The sequence below is a fragment of the Panthera leo genome, chromosome B3 (assembly GCF_018350215.1).
Source record: "Panthera leo isolate Ple1 chromosome B3, P.leo_Ple1_pat1.1, whole genome shotgun sequence".
NCBI classification, from domain to species: domain Eukaryota; kingdom Metazoa; phylum Chordata; class Mammalia; order Carnivora; family Felidae; genus Panthera; species Panthera leo.
The window spans coordinates 133,929,739-133,945,165 of NC_056684.1; the positions used below are offsets into that span (position 1 = coordinate 133,929,739).

The window sequence follows — 15,427 nt, forward strand, 5'->3', positions numbered from 1 at the left end:
GTTCCTGGAAAAGCAAAGTGCTGGCTTTCAGCTCAAGTGTCCAGCAACCCCGGCGTTCTCGATGGACCAAAAGACTCCTTTCCGGATCCAGCAAGCAGCACAGGAGCAAAGCAGCAGGCCGTAGCCTCGCCATTTGCAACCACACTTGGATGCTCTTCTGAGCCTGCTCCCTCCAGGACAGAACGGGGAGCGTCACCAGGATCCAAATGGCTACAAGGCTGGTTCTCCTTTGCTCACTTACTTCTTCCCTCTTTGTCTAAACAACCTGAGGTTTGGGGCCCCCGGGTGGCTCAGTCGGTTAAGCGTCCGACTCTTGATTTCGGCTCAGATCACGATCTCACAGTTCGTGGGATCGAGCCCCATGTTGGGCTTTGTGCTGACAGGGCAGAGCCTTCTTGGAATTCTCTCTCCCTCTCGCTCTCTGCCCCTCCCTCCCTCACGCTCTCAAAATAAACAAACATAAAAAAATAATAAAGAACCTGAGGTTTTCGTAAATACAAAAATAAAAATATGTGCACACAAGAACAAAATTACAGTGAGGGAGAAATGAAAAAAAAAATAAGGTTAAGAGAAGTAACACCAGAAATCTCCCTTTAACCCCCGATGGTGGACGCTTGCCACCAGGTCACCCGGCAAGCGGCGGCACTAGGGAGGGCAGAACCGCAGGGAGATGGCGGGGGAGGGAAGCCAACCCTCGAGATCTTTAAGAGAACACTCACTGGGGCAAGAAGACTGTTCCTAACAAACCTAGCTCTGGGCCCTCTTCCCGGGCTGCAGGGAGCAAGCCACAGGCACACAGCCCACACAGGCTTCCTGCTAGTCTGCAGAAGGCAGAGCTGTGCCGTGTGGACTAGGAGGCAAGGCTTCCACGGGGTCTGAAAAGCACTTTGGGGATGCCTTTGACAGGAGAGCAGGCAAACACTGCAAGGGTTAAATACTGATCCCAGGAGTTTCCCTCCAGCCTTTGAAAAGTAAACTTCGGCTGGGACAGAGCTTCCTCCTAGTGTCCTGAGGACAGATGCCCCTCATGGGATTCCCAACACAGTTCCACTCCTGTGGGCTTCTCCCTCCCAGGACACCTTTCCTCTGCTGCTCTGCCACACACAGCCTCCTCCAGGAGGTCTTCCCGGCCTGCCTGGCAGAATTCATCATCCGCTCTGCATTTTATGGAAAGCACACGTATGTCACTTCTCACCCTGGAAAAGATCCAACAGTTACCAACGCGGTCTTCCTATCCTCCCTCCCCCAACACGGACTGGGGGCTTCTTGAGCAAAAACAGCCTCCTTGTTTCCAGGGGCCCTGGACCCAGCGTGGTGGGCATCTGACAATGAAAGCTGGAGGAGAGGGCCGGGCTCAACTTCTCTGTGGGCCTCTGGCCGAGGGGTAGCCTACTCAAAAAAGCAAGGGTGCAGGGCCATTCTAGTCTTCTATGGGGGTGGGGGAGGGGCAGAAATTGGCCCTTTGGTTTCCTCCATCAGAACAGAGGCCTGCATGAACTGGGAGGAAGCTATGGCACCTGCAGGCACAGAATGCTCCCACTCATCAAGGTGCTTTCTCGGTCACTAGAAGCCCTTCAGTGAGCACCAGAACAGGGAGAAAACAGAAGACCAATGGCCAGCCCACTGAATAGCAATTAATGGAATCCCCAAGGCTATCCTCAAGTGTTCCAGCTGTATTCACAGACAGCACTCTGTAGGATATGGGGACAGCCCCTCCACGGACCCGGGTATCTTGCCTTGTGTTTAAAATCCACGCAGCACCGGGCTGAAGGATGACGGTGGCCACTCCCCGATGACCCACGTATATATCCATCTGCAGAACTTAACAGTGACAAATGCGTCTCTTACCTACGGGGCCATCAAGCCATATGCTTCTGAAGGAGTTCCCTCTCCTCTCTGAGCTGGGTTTCCCAACTTAACATGGCTCCCTTCCTTCCACTCTAAGCGTCTTAGGTGGGATCAGCCATTTACAAGTCAGAAAACCACTACTGCACTTGGATACAAACCTTGGAAGACAAACAATGCTCTCTTCCAGCATGACTGCTGAATGATTCATCGGAGAAATTAATTTGCTACCACCTTGGCTTCCTGTCAGACGAATCCAGCCTTTTTTTTGTGTGGCCCGGTGACAGGCCTGGCTGCTGAGAAAGCAGAGCTTGAGGGGACCAGGGAGCTGGTCCAGGTGTGACCAAAAACCTTCCCTCGTTTAACAGATAAAGCAGACATCATCACCTCTTGGTTGTCATGACTTCTTCCAGAACAGACTCTGAGAAACCATGTAAATGTCCCTAATGGATGCACGGCTGGCAAGCTGGTGGGGTGAGGGCAGTTTCCAGCGCATCATCTCCAGTCTCGCGGAGCCACACACACATGGTGTTGGGCAGAGATGGACTTCCACTTGACCCTGACCACTGACATCTGATCTTTTGCATCTGTGAGAGCATGTGCTTAACACTTGTCAGCCGCACTTGCTTGAAGGAAGGGAAGTGGGGACAGGAGGAGATAAAGGTAGGTCTCCAGCAGGCATGCTTTCTTTACTGAGCACCTACTATGGGCCAGGTACTGCTGTGGACACTTGGGATAGATGGGAGGCAAGAAGAAGAAAAAACCCAAAGATTCCTGTCCTCATGAGAAATTACATCCTGGGGGTGGGGGTGGGTAAGCAACGCAACAGAGATGAAAAAATAAATGATACTGGAGGGTGATAAATACTGGGAAAGGGGGAGGCAGAGCAGGATGAGGGGACTGGCCTGGGGACACAGGGGGTCGGGAGGGGCACTTGAGCAAAGACTTGTGTCTGGGAAAAGCGTGCCAGGCAGTGGGAACAGCCACTGCGCAGACCCTAGCGCCAGGAGGGAAGGGGCAAGAAAGTAACACAACCTGACTGGCGTGTATCTAAGAGGACCAGGGGCTGTGCTTAGGACAGACTACCAGGGGCAAGGACAGAGCCAGGCAGGTGTCACAAAGCCACTCTGGCACGCAGCCGGGTGGGAGATCAGGGTGGCCATGTGGCAAGAGGAGAGAAGAACTCAGGTGCTGCGAAGGCACAGCCGAGGTACCTGCCTGACAAACAAGTGTGGGTGAGAGAGGTCAGGATTTAGCCAACTAGAAACAAAACAAAGGGACACCCTACAACACCCAGCCCTGGGAGCCACCAGAACAAGGTGGGAGCCACCAGGGCAAGGCTTTCCTGCTCACAGCCATCATGTAAAAGTGAGCAAGGGGCTCAGAGCAGAGTCCTGCGAGACCCCAGCCGGGCTCCAACAAGTGGGGTCCACAGTAATGAGGTACTGGACAGACGCTTCCCAAGGGACTGGCACCCAGGTGACAGACAGCTGCACAACATCGTGCCATTAAAGAGAAAATCCAGAGTGGCAATTCAAGCTAAAGAAGAGAGAATGAGGATTTGGGGCCAGAGGGGCAGGTACTGCAGAGAGATTTTTTTTTAAGTTTGTTTATTTTGAGAGAGGGAGTGAGAACATAAGTGGGGGCGGAGGGGGAGACAGAGAAGGAGAGAGAGAATCCCAAGCAGGCTCTGCACTACCACTGCAGAGCCCAATGTGGGGCTCGAACTCATCAACTGAACCATGAGATCACGACCTGAGCCGAAATCAAGAGTCGGACACTTAACTGATGGAGCCACCCAGGCGCCCCACTGCAGAGAGATTTTAACAACAGTTTAAAGTATATGAAGTTCTTTGGGGCAACTGGGTGGCTATTGGTTGAGCGTCCAACTCTTGGGTTTTGGCTCCAATCATGAGCATGGAGCCTGCTTATGATTCATTGTCTCTCTCCCTCCCTCTTTGTCTCTCTGCCCCTCTCCCTGGCTTGCACTCGAAAGAAAGAAAGAAACAAAGAAACAAAGAAAGAAAGAAAAGAAAGAGAGAGAGAGAGAGAGAGAGAGAGAGAGAGAGAGAAGTTCTTTTTCGCATTTACTGAGCAGTTCTCGAATCCCACCCAAGGCAGAAAAAAGAGAACATCCTTTTGTCTGACGGGCGCAGGCACAGCAGGTCAGACACACAGAAAAAAATCTCATAACAGAAGTCATGACACCTCCCTTGTTGGGGTCAGAGCAAGGGGACAAAGGTTTGGCGTCTCAGGATGGGTGTCACTGGGACTGGATGCTCTGTTGGGTTCTGTCCCGCCCGCGGCCCCTGGCTCCACTGAGACGCGTTTGCCAAAAAAACAGTAACAACAACCCCAAACTGTGATGTGTTATAACTAACGATACAGTGTCCACGTGAGCCGAAAAGAGCACAGGCATCTTCCTACGACGTGCGAGGAGGAGTAAAAAGACAGCGCTCCTCTCACCTTCCAAACCCACTTCCAGGCCACCACCCAAAACAGAAAGCAACTTTGTGCTTTATTCAAAAACAAACCCCAAATGCTTCACTCATCTATTTTTTTTTTTAATTGAAAACAGACGACACCATTCCATAAATAGGCCTCTGCATCTTCTTGCCAACCTTCCCTCTTCCCGGAGGCCCCCTGGGACTTCCGTCAAAACCTACCCAAGCGTGTGCCCAGCTCCCAGCTCCCGGCCAGGCCGCCAGTGCCGTGATGAGCCAGAACCGGTCTCTGTGCACGGCCCGCAAAGACCCCGCCTGGGAGCCCTCCCGGCTTGTCGCGAGGCCCACGTTCGCGGCCTCTTTCCAACCTCTCCTTGAGAGCTGGGGACACAACCTTTTGAGTGACATGTACAGATTCTTTTCTGTGCTGGAGACAATCCACGCACCTGTCACAGTTGGAAAGCAGCTTCCCCACAACGTTCTATACCTGAACTATGGCAAAGGTCACACGACTCTACACGATTATGACAGAGAGTCACCCCACAGTATACTCAGAATGGGTGAATTTTATGGGATGCAAACTATACCTCAATAAAGCCGTCTCAAGAAAAAGTCAGCGTCCACCTCACCTGGATGTTTCTGTTCAGCGCTGGACCTGAAGTGGGGGCCTGTGTTGTCTCTACATGTGGACAACCTCTTGGCCCCTGTGGTTCAGAGGCTGGAACAGAAACTCTGCCGAGGGGGAGGCTGGGGCCAGGGTTCCAGGGTGAGGAGGAACCTGGTGAAGGGGCTTCCAGGGGACAGGTTTCCCGCCAGCAGCAGGAAGAGAGGACACTGACAGGGAAAAGAAGGGGTACCCAGAGGAAGGTGGGTGAGCTACACAGCACGCCGGGGTGATGGGGGGGCTGGGTGGGGGAGTGGGAGGAGTTTCAGGTTAGATTGAGCCATCTGCCACTGCCAGTTTTGTAGGTCAAAACGGCTGAACACTGGCCCAACCTCACATGTCCGTGTGTGCTATGGATGGGGAGCTCAGACTCCGGGGTCTGCTTACGGGCTGAGTGACCGAGGGCTCATCACTTAAACTCTACGGGCCTGCATCTTCTCACCTATAAACGGGATGGCACAGCCACACCCCGGAAGCACACTTTGATTTCCACGTTTTAATACATACACAACGCCCAGCACATGGCAGGCTCACCAAGGGCTCAAGGAGGGAGCATCCTTCTTTCCTGCTCCCCCGGCCCGCCTCTTCGCCTTACGTGGCCGCCTCCAGAGCAGAACGAAGCTTGCACAGCCAGCCTCCCACAGGCATCTCTCTTCCCTTGTAAGACCGGCCCCCGAATACGTCAGGACAGTTCTGCTCGGCGAAGGAGACCCCCACTTTCCTGACGTTACTACAGAAATATGACAGCGCCGACTGTCCCTGGGGCCCGGGGCTGTGGCTGGCATCCTCTATGTGGGGGAACCAGGAAATCAAACCAAAACGCGAACGGCCCAAAGGCAGAGCTGGGGGCAAAGTGAACCAAAGGCCCCGGTTACCGACACACCCAGTGGGTAAGGGCGTTCGCTGCCAGGAGCCACCCGGTGGGCCTGGGTGGCCTCTGCAAAGCCATCATGCAAGGCCGTGAGTGCTCATGGCCAGCTGTGCTAAAGACTATGGGAGGTCATGTGGAGAAAAGGCACATGCACCACCCAGCTGGGGCCCAGGAGGACACTCGCCAGGAGCAAAGTGATCTGATGCTCAGCTGCCCCCGACCTGGTGCCCCCAGATGCTGCTGCAGCCAAGGGCCACGGTGCTAAAATACAACTTCTCTACAAGAAGTGTCCTGGGCTGGTCACTCGGTGTACTCTTCCTTCAGTCTGCAGGCAACTTTAGCTAATGTCATACAGGCAGGAGCAAGGACGGCCAGACTCCAGTGGGAGCAGGGTGAGAGGAGATGCTGCAGAGGAAAGCTTCGGTTCCTTCTGTAGAAGCCTCTACTGTGTGGGGTCCTTCCTGCATTCCTGGACCCTCACCTGTTTCTAGGAGGCCAGAGACCTACGCTAGCCAAGTGTCCGCTGGAACGAGTCCCAGCCAGCTAGTGCACTGTCCCTGGGGCCGGCGAGCTGATGTCCATGAGCCATGGGTGCAGGTCAAGGCACACAACTGTGGCAGGGAAGAAATCCATCAGCCTGTTTAACTCTCCCGGTGAGTTAGCTGGGCAGGTATGAATTAAGCTCTGATTTTCTGCAATGGAGGACATTTCATTCAGTCTTTCAAAGGCACACCAAGTGTCCAAGCCTGGGACTTAGAAACCTTGCCCTCTCGGGCTCCACAGACATGTGGGAGGTATGAAAACAGATACAAAACAGGACATGCTGGAGAGATACACCACAGTGTGAATCAAAGTGTAGTACAATCCAGCGGAAGGGACATCCGTTCGCTCAAAAGGTTCTTAACTTTCTTGCCAATAGATACCACAATACCATGACGGTGTGGCTTCCACATTTACTAAGGAGAGACCCCCAGCAAGTCTGGCCTACGGCTCAGGCGCCTAAGCCTGACAAAGCAGTGGCCTCGCCTGCCTCCACACTTGCATATGAGGGGTTGGGAGGGCTCATTCTTAAAGGGGAAGAAAACGTGCTCTTGGCTTAATGCCTCAGAGTAATAAACCACCCTTTAAAATCGCACCAAAATGATCACGTGTTGTCACTGTGGTGGCTCTGAGCCGGCAGCCAGAGCTCTGTCTCCAGCAGCTGCTCAGAGCCGATGGCACTGCCCGGGCACCGCAGGGGGCAGCTTCCACTCACCAGACAGCGGGTCTTTGCCAATCATCAAAACATTGGGCAAATTCATTACGATCAGCTGCTGGAGAACTTCCTACAGAAACAAAGGGGAAAAGATACCGTTAAGAACAGGAAACAAAAGTAAAGAATGATTAAGAAAATTACAGTTTATCAAGTCACTGGACAAAACGTGCAGCCGTTGGATGGTAACTATGAAGGATCCTACAGAATAGGAAGGAATATTTACAATACAAATAAACGTGAAAAGTCAAAGTTAATTATACTTCAGCCTTGCTCATGAACAAATAAAAGTCATGCTTGCATATGTACAGAAACCTCGGGAAAAAGATCTACTGCATGCTAGGATAGAGGATTAGGTGTAGGCTTCTTTTTAAGAGATGTCTTTATTTTTATTTTATGGTCTGCTCATGCAATTAAAAAAAAGTACAGAGTAAAGATTACAGAGATGCTTCTGAGTCCCCACGACCTGATGATTCAGGATCCTAGCATTCAGCAGGCCTTTGGTACAAGCTGTAAATGAGGAGACTTCTCTCCTTTACGACACTGGCTTCCCTGGGAGAGGGGATAAATCACAGCTAATCTGCACCGTTAGAGGCAGCGCGCGGAAATGAGCCGCCTTCTGGCCCTCACACCAAGGGGCTTTGAAAGGAGGCCCAGGCACCAGCCATCAGTCATGGCCCCGTGTCTGGGGTCTTTAACAAGCTCCCCCTGGGAGTGTGCCGGCTCCGACCCACCGCTCATGTTGCCCAAAACACTTCTCAGGGCAGGTCTGCCTCCCCCGCCCAGATGTACCTGGTTCTTCACAAATCAGAAGATAAAAGTCTAATTTTACAGAAGACCAGTAAGGGGATAGGTTTCTTAGGTATTCTTGGTCTTACAAAAGTGGTCACTACAGAAACTTCACCAACAAAGCTCCTCTTAGGCCTTTTTAAAAATGTTTCCAGTGAGACAGCTTTTTTTCCAGAGTCACTCTATTGCACAACACGAGGGTCTCTGTATTCTGTATACTGCCAGCTAGCACTGATGGAGACAAGAGGGACAATCACACAATGCCCTAATCCCACAGGGTCCAGCTGAACACCCCAGAATGATGTCCAAATCATCAGATTAGAGTGAGAGCCTTGGCAGGCATGCCTGAAGAGGCCAACACCTTCAAAAAACATATATAAACACCTTCAAAACATGTTTCAAAAAAACATGATTTTATCTCCCCCTCACTGTTTCTATGGCTCCTGTCCACACCAGAACTTGGGGGGAGTGGATGTGGACCCAAACACACCAGGCCCCTCCCCCACTCAATGATGGGGTCACAGGTCACCACATCAGAGATCCTCATGTTTTCTCAAACACGTCTTAGTTGTAAATACCTGTGCTGGACAGAAGTGTGAACCATGTAGCAGCCTCAGCCCGCCTTCAGGGCTTGAAAGAAGTCCACACACACACACACACACACACACACACACACACACACACGGTCTCTTAATTGAATGCACTCACCCCAAAGGATTCCACAGTCCCACCCTGGGGCAAAACACACATCAACAGTAAAATCAGCAAAATCCACTTTCCAGCTTGCTCATCCAGCAAAAGGAAGGACTCCAGGCCAGATTAGCCCATTCTGGCGCAGAGTCCCTGCTCTGCCCCAACGGTAAACTCAAGTGCGCAGCCCAACTTCTGGCGGATTTACTTGTTATCACTGTCCAACCAGCTATAGTCCCTTTTGGAGTCTTGGCTGGTTTCGCCCTGCCACCGTCCAGGAGTCCGGAGTGCTAACGCTATTATCGGGGTGCTTACGTTTATAAGAGATACAGAACATGAAAGCATCTTGAAGGACTCTGAAATGACGCAAAGTGGTATTTCTATGCTAATGATGAGCTCAGCAGAAGACTGCTGGGAGCATTGCTCGGAAATATTGCTAGAACACCCACATACTCCCCTTCCAAAGCAGCATGTTTAACTTTGTCTAATCAGTACTAATTTTCCCACAAGAAATAGGTCATTTGTGCAATCAAGAAGTAATGCTTTAGGAACAGAAGATATCTTTTATTTGTTCCTTTCAAAACACACTGTGGGTCTCCCAAGATCGAATCCTGGGGCCCAAAGCACTCCTGAGACATTAACCATCTCCCCAACCGCACCCCACCCCCGCCAAGGACTACCAATCACATTTTCAGCAAAAGCAGGCTTCAAGATAGAAGCAGCAAGGTCAGAGAAATACAGCGCGAGACACAAATTAACTTCAAATGTTCTAGTAACCGTCTTAAAAAAAGATTTTTTAAAAAGGTGTATTTATATGAAAATATCCTAATAATGCCTTAAGACAATATATATCCAAAATATTATTCCACCACATAATTAACATAAAATCATGAATGAGATACTTTACATTCTCTTTTCATACTATAGTCTCTGGTCTCAAAGTCCATCTCAATTCGGATGCTAAATTCTCACTGGAAACACTTGATCTGCAAAAGTAGTTTCACACACCCCAAGATGTTCCAAACACACTTTAAAAAGTTTTCCTAAATAACTGAATCAAGTATCAGTTTTTAAATTTAATTAAACTTTCACTTCCTCAGTCACACTAGCCACATCTGGAGGCCCCAACAGCCCCATGTGGCCAGCAGCTGTCACACTCCCCGACACCAGTGACAAGGGGACTCGGCAGAGATCAGTCCCTGAGGAAAGCCGGGGTGGCAGGGCCTCCAAGGCGACAGGCCAGGCCCTCCATCTAGTGGGGACGTGAGGTGGTTGCTGACGAGGAGACCCTCCCGCCTGGTACTCAGAACAGAAAGCCACTGTGGAGGCCGCAGCTGACACTGGCCGGCTCAGCAGGCACCTGGTCACACCCTGGCTGGCTGCGTGGGGTGGGCAAGAGCCAGGACGGAGAACACTAGCCCAGTGGTGTGCTCTGAGCAGCCCTCAAATGTGCCAGCAAGCCCTCCTGGCACCAGCCAGGCCTTTGCAAAAAGCAGAAGCAAAGGCCACTGCCACATCCCGAGGCAAATGATGAACGACAAGGGCAGCCTCTGTCTGGTCACCCCATCCGTGTGGCCTGATGGGCAGGAGGGAAGAGTCAGGGTCAGGGTGCAGCCTTCCTGAGACCCCACCCTTTGGAGGGACTGGGGTGGGGTAAGGGTTAAATACCGAGATCCAGGGTAGATTCTGTCCCTCTTCCTTCTCCTCCCCATTCCCCCTCTAAGTTTGTTCCCAGATCCTAATAGAAGATGCAAGGGGGACCCCAGATGCTCCTTTTCATAAATGAAGCTGCCCTAATTGTGTCCTGGAAGGATCCCATGGGGAACTGCTGTAAACAAATTCAAGGAAAAGTCACAAGAAGGGACGAAAGGAGGGTGGGTGTCGTGGGCAGCAGAGGCGGGGCAAGTGCTCTGTAATGTAAAAAGGGGACAGAACCTAGGGGACACCAACCAGCGAGGCTGTCAGTCCAGGAGCGAGAATCTCATCCTAATTCCGAAGCTCCTCCCAGGGCTGTGAGCCCTACAGGCTAGGGGAGAATGGGACGGGGAGGGGACACTCTCCTGGAAGCGTCTGTCACCCCAGTTGCTGGGGGTTGGGGGCTGCATCTGTGTTTGCACATGGTGTCTGTCAACAAGCCTAGAGACTCACCCACCCTCGGATTCCAGCTTCCGGATTCCAGCGGCAGCGGCCACCGGAGGTGACCCAGGGCACGTGGCCTGGCTCTCAGAAGTCACCGGTGGGGAGAAGTTCTAAGAACAGAACCAGGAAGCTGAGTGCAAGGAAAAGGCTTCCTTCCCATCAGAAACCTCTCCTGACAAGTACAAATGTACTCAGTGGGGGGAAACCACGGGGACGTGGGAGCCCCATTCTGGGCTCCAGTTAATGGGGTGCTGGTAGTGACAGGAAGGACGATGGGAGGATGGGGATGAACAGATTCCAGAGGCACCTGGATACACACACAATGGACAACTAAGCGAGCAGCCACTGTGGACCACACTGCAGCACCCAGGGGCACGGCTTCACTGCCCGTGGCCAAACACTGGTCCTGCTGGTCTGTGAGTCCACCTCGGGGCCCAGGTGGCAATTCGGGCTGGCTCCACAGTGTCACGCTGCACCCTCGTCACTCCCTACTGTCACCGGCCATCCCCCCCCCCCCCCCAAGCTCCCTCCAACCTCACTCCTCCCAGGGAGGCTGCAAAGTGTCCTGAACGCCTGCACTTGGTGGGTTGTCAGCAGGGCAAAGTCTTAGGATGAAAAGATCTGGAAGTTTCCGTCACTGCTCTACGGACAGGGTTGTCCTGCTAGAGGCAGGAGGACACAGCGAGGGGGAGTGGGAGGCCTGGGGCAGCACAGCAGGGGCTGGGAGGGACCCGGGATGGACCCAAGCACCCCTGGTTGCCTCAATCCACCTCCTCTGGCCCAGGGCCTGATGTAACCCTCCTCCTCATGCACCTCCCCACCCTCAGCTCCCAGGGGCTTGCAGATGCGGCTCAATTTCTGCGTCTGTCCAGTCACTCGATTAAACTGTTAGGTTCTGTGGGAGCTGGGGCCCCTAATTCCACGTTGGCCAGTCCCCATTCAGGACTTATGCACACTGCACCCACACAACCATGTTCACGCAGCTGAATGTCCCGGAAGCTCCCAGGTGAGCCTGGGCTTTCTCCCAGGACCCCACCCTTGGCTTAGGAACAGGGGACTCAGCTCAGGTCCCTGCAAACTTACCTCTGGGAATAAGTGCACATACCCCAAACTCTTGGTAAACTGTCTACTGCACAACTGTCAACAGCAGAGTATTAAACGGAGACCCTAACACACCCCTACCAAAACCTCAACATACAAATGAAAGGAAGTATGGTGTGGGCAGGGGGAGTCGGTGTGATACGGGAGTAGCACTTCAACACTGAGGCTACCGATGGGTAGGTGGTCCTGGTTAGAACACAAGATGCCTCAGTGAATAGAAGGACACACAATTCTATGTGCAGTACTGGTGTTGAAAAAAGAAAAAGAAACCCTCAAAGGGAATGTACCAGAATGACACCACATTCTTCACTCGTATTGTCAGAACAAGAGCAAGTTTTCCAGTATTTTCTAAAGGGCCTGTAATGTGCTCATATCTATGGTATTTTAACCCACATGGCTTCTCACACATACAGTCCGCAGCATCTATTCATCAGATAGTAAGCCATGAAAGGACAGGTTCACAAAAATGACCTCCTTTGAGACAACTCATCAGGTATCCAAGATGAATGAAATGGATTCCCATGTTTTAAAACATGCCCCCCCCCCCCCCCCCAGCTGGGAAGAGCAGACACCAGCCAGCAGGACCCAGGCGACCTGGCCAGGGATGGGGACAGGGCTGACTTATAGGCCTGGGGAAGGGGTGGGCTCTAGAGCATCAGCCCCTTGAAGGTTCAGGTTAGGGGTCCCAGAAAAGTTCCATCTACCACCCGAGGCAATGCAGAGGCCTCACTGAAAAGGCTTACAAGCCTGCCAGGTCCCATCTGGACCTCTGTGCCCGCTCAAAGAGAAAGGTCATTTTCTCCCCTGGTGGAAGAAATGCGAGGTCCTGGAGAAGTTCTGGGGTAGAAACACACGTGTGTAGTGGGACTACAGGATTAAGAACAAGGATTTCATTGGGGCGCCTGGGTGGCTCAGTTAGTTGAGTGTCCAACTTCAGCTCAGGTCATGATCTCATGGTCTGTGAGTTCAAGCCCGACATCAGGCTCTGTGCTGACAGCTCAGAGTCTGAAGCCTGCTTTGGATTCTGTGTCTCCCTCTCTCTCTGCCCCTCCCCCACTCATGCCCCCCCCCCCCCGTAAAAAATAAACATTAACAAATTTTTTTAAAAAAAGAACAAGGATTTCATGAAGCTGCTGAAATAATTTTTTCTCTCCCCCAGAATCAAACTGAATTTTATGGCTTGATATGGTGCCAGGAAGACCAAATAAATGCTACTAAAAGCCAAGTTTTCAGGCCCATGAGTGACACCACCCCCTCCCCCTCCGAGGGGTTTAAATGGGAGAGGATGCTGAGTAAACGAGGGGAAATCCCAGCAAAATTAAGACAATCACCGAGCAGAGGCATCCAGATCATTACCAAGGAGGTCTGGCCAGTCCAGACAGCAAAAGATGCCTTCCACACGGCTAAAGAAACAGGGTGTTGTTGTGGACCTGTCCACGTTCTCAGAGCCAATACTGAAAATCAGACACGCGTGTTATCAGCTTTGAGCATACACCCAGCACCCCTTTAGAACTGGGGTTCAGATATTCCAAAGATACATACTGAGCACCGTGCTGTGAGTGGGGAACTCTCAGCCTGAATGGAAAGGCAGAGAGGCAGAAAATCACAGCGCAAAAGGACAGGTGTCAGTCAGAGCAGCACAGCACAACCAAGTCCGGGAAGGCTTCCCAGAGGAGGCGGCTTCTGAGCTGGGCTACGGAGAATGCTTAGGAGTTCCACAGGCGGGGGAGAAAGCCCAAAAATATATTAACTGTTAAATGTGGCCAACAAGCCAAGCCTTTGGTTACCCTGTACTGTACATACTCTGCAGTTCCTCCTGGGGCACAATCTTCCTCACATACCCCTAGCCTCAATTACTACCAGTCAGAATCCTATTTATCCTCCGAAACTCACAGAAATCATCACCTCCTCTATGCAGCTACCACTGATGCCCTTAATCACATACGATTTTCTTTCCCCTGAATTCTTAAGGCTTCATTTGCCCTCTTCTGTGGCCTTTTCACATTCTGCCTTCTTCATCAACTCCCCAAAGGCAGCAAAAAGCTGCTAACAGTGACAGCTGACAGAAAATCAGACTGATCAGAAAATATTCCTCAACATTTATATTAAGATGAAAAAAAATTATCCTCTTGGAAGAGGTGTCCTCTCTCTCTCACACTAACCGGGGAACCAAGTCCTAAAAACCATCTGCTTTGCTCCACCACCATGATGGAAGTAACTCAACTGTCTTTGCCTGGAATCTTGGCAAAATCGGCTGCCACATGCCTTAAGATTCAACAGCCTGCAGATGTAGGCAAAAGTTAAAACATCTCCTCATCAATTTGTAATGCTGGTTTGGGTACACCATGCTTTCTGATTGTTAATTCCTAAATACGATCATTTTATGAGCAAAGAGAAGCAGAACAAGGGTATTTAAAAATTCCAACACTACAGAAATGACTCAGACAGGAAAGGTATCACCTGAATTCTGATGTTCTCAGGGTCTATTCCAGTGCCCTAGAAGAGGTGACATGTCTAAACCCCACAGCAAGAACACATCCAGGAAGTGCAGAGCATTTAGCTGGGGTTCACACGGGTGGGATGCCTCTGGGCACCCGACAATGAGACACTCACAGAGCACCGCAGAGAGACCTACAGAGCCAGGGACTGGCTCCAGGGGTCCTCTGCACACACACCACACAGTTTGTGCTCATGTCATCAATTAGCAGTCCTCCATACCACACCTTGAAACCTCCCACCCGCATCTGGCCAAGAGGGGTTCCTTAACGCCCTTCAGGACTCCTCAGTCAAAACAGAAAGTGCCAGAAACCCTGCCTGACCTTGCCAAACATACACCCAACCACAGAAAGTGCCCCATCTCTTTCCTTCTCCCAATATTCACAAGAGGTGCTCAGGACAAGAATTACTAGAATTTCCCATCTGAGGGAACCACAGCACAGGGCAGGTAACAGGGCTTCACGTGGGGTCCAGAGCAAGGGCCAAGACTGGCAGTCTGCGTGGCGAGCTCTCCCCCATACCACGCCAGCTTCCCCGTGGCTCACACTAGAGCACTCTCTACGGGTGAGGCTTGCCTCATACCTTCCATGGTGATGCCTGGTACCGACAGTCTGCTGGCCTCACCCCGACAGATCACGCCTCCCATGATATCACCCAATCTGAGAGCAACAGGGACTAGACTCCAAAGCCAGGTGCCACAGCCCACTTTCTGGGATACCACAGCCAAGAGCACGAGTTTCTAACGTAGCTGCTGGGAGGAGACGTAAGCCTGATGATTTATCCTCAGCCGCCTGTTCAAAGCCTGAGCCCATGGGGCCACGTGCTTGTAATTCCATCTGGACAAGGGGCTCTGGCTCCGGCCGCCTTCCCTCTCACTGGGGCAGTGAGCCCTGGCAAAATGAGTGGGTAATGAAGTGCTTTTATGTTAAGAGGCTGTCACGTAAAGCTGCTGATAGATTCAATCCATCTGTTCCAACTCCTTTCAATTAATCCTGGGGTCCCCAGGGCCTGAAACCAGTCCGGATCCACACAAGCCCAAGAGTACTGGCTCCCCTAACTAGGCCACGCTGCATCTCAGGACCCAGCGATGTAAAGCCACCAACCTGGGCCATCCGTGGTTATCACGTCGTGAAAGA

At 51.8% G+C, this 15,427-nt stretch overlaps 1 protein-coding gene across 1 annotated transcript in view; it reads right to left on the minus strand.

Annotated features, from left to right (window-relative positions):
• The window catches only part of CCDC88C (coiled-coil domain containing 88C), a 129,537-nt gene that overhangs the window by 69,367 nt on the left and 44,743 nt on the right, over positions 1-15,427 (minus strand). Inside the window, exon 4 of the mRNA XM_042944099.1 lies at positions 7,080-7,149. Coding sequence (XP_042800033.1) covers positions 7,080-7,149 — 70 coding nt within the window. The remainder of the gene's footprint in view (positions 1-7,079; positions 7,150-15,427) is intronic.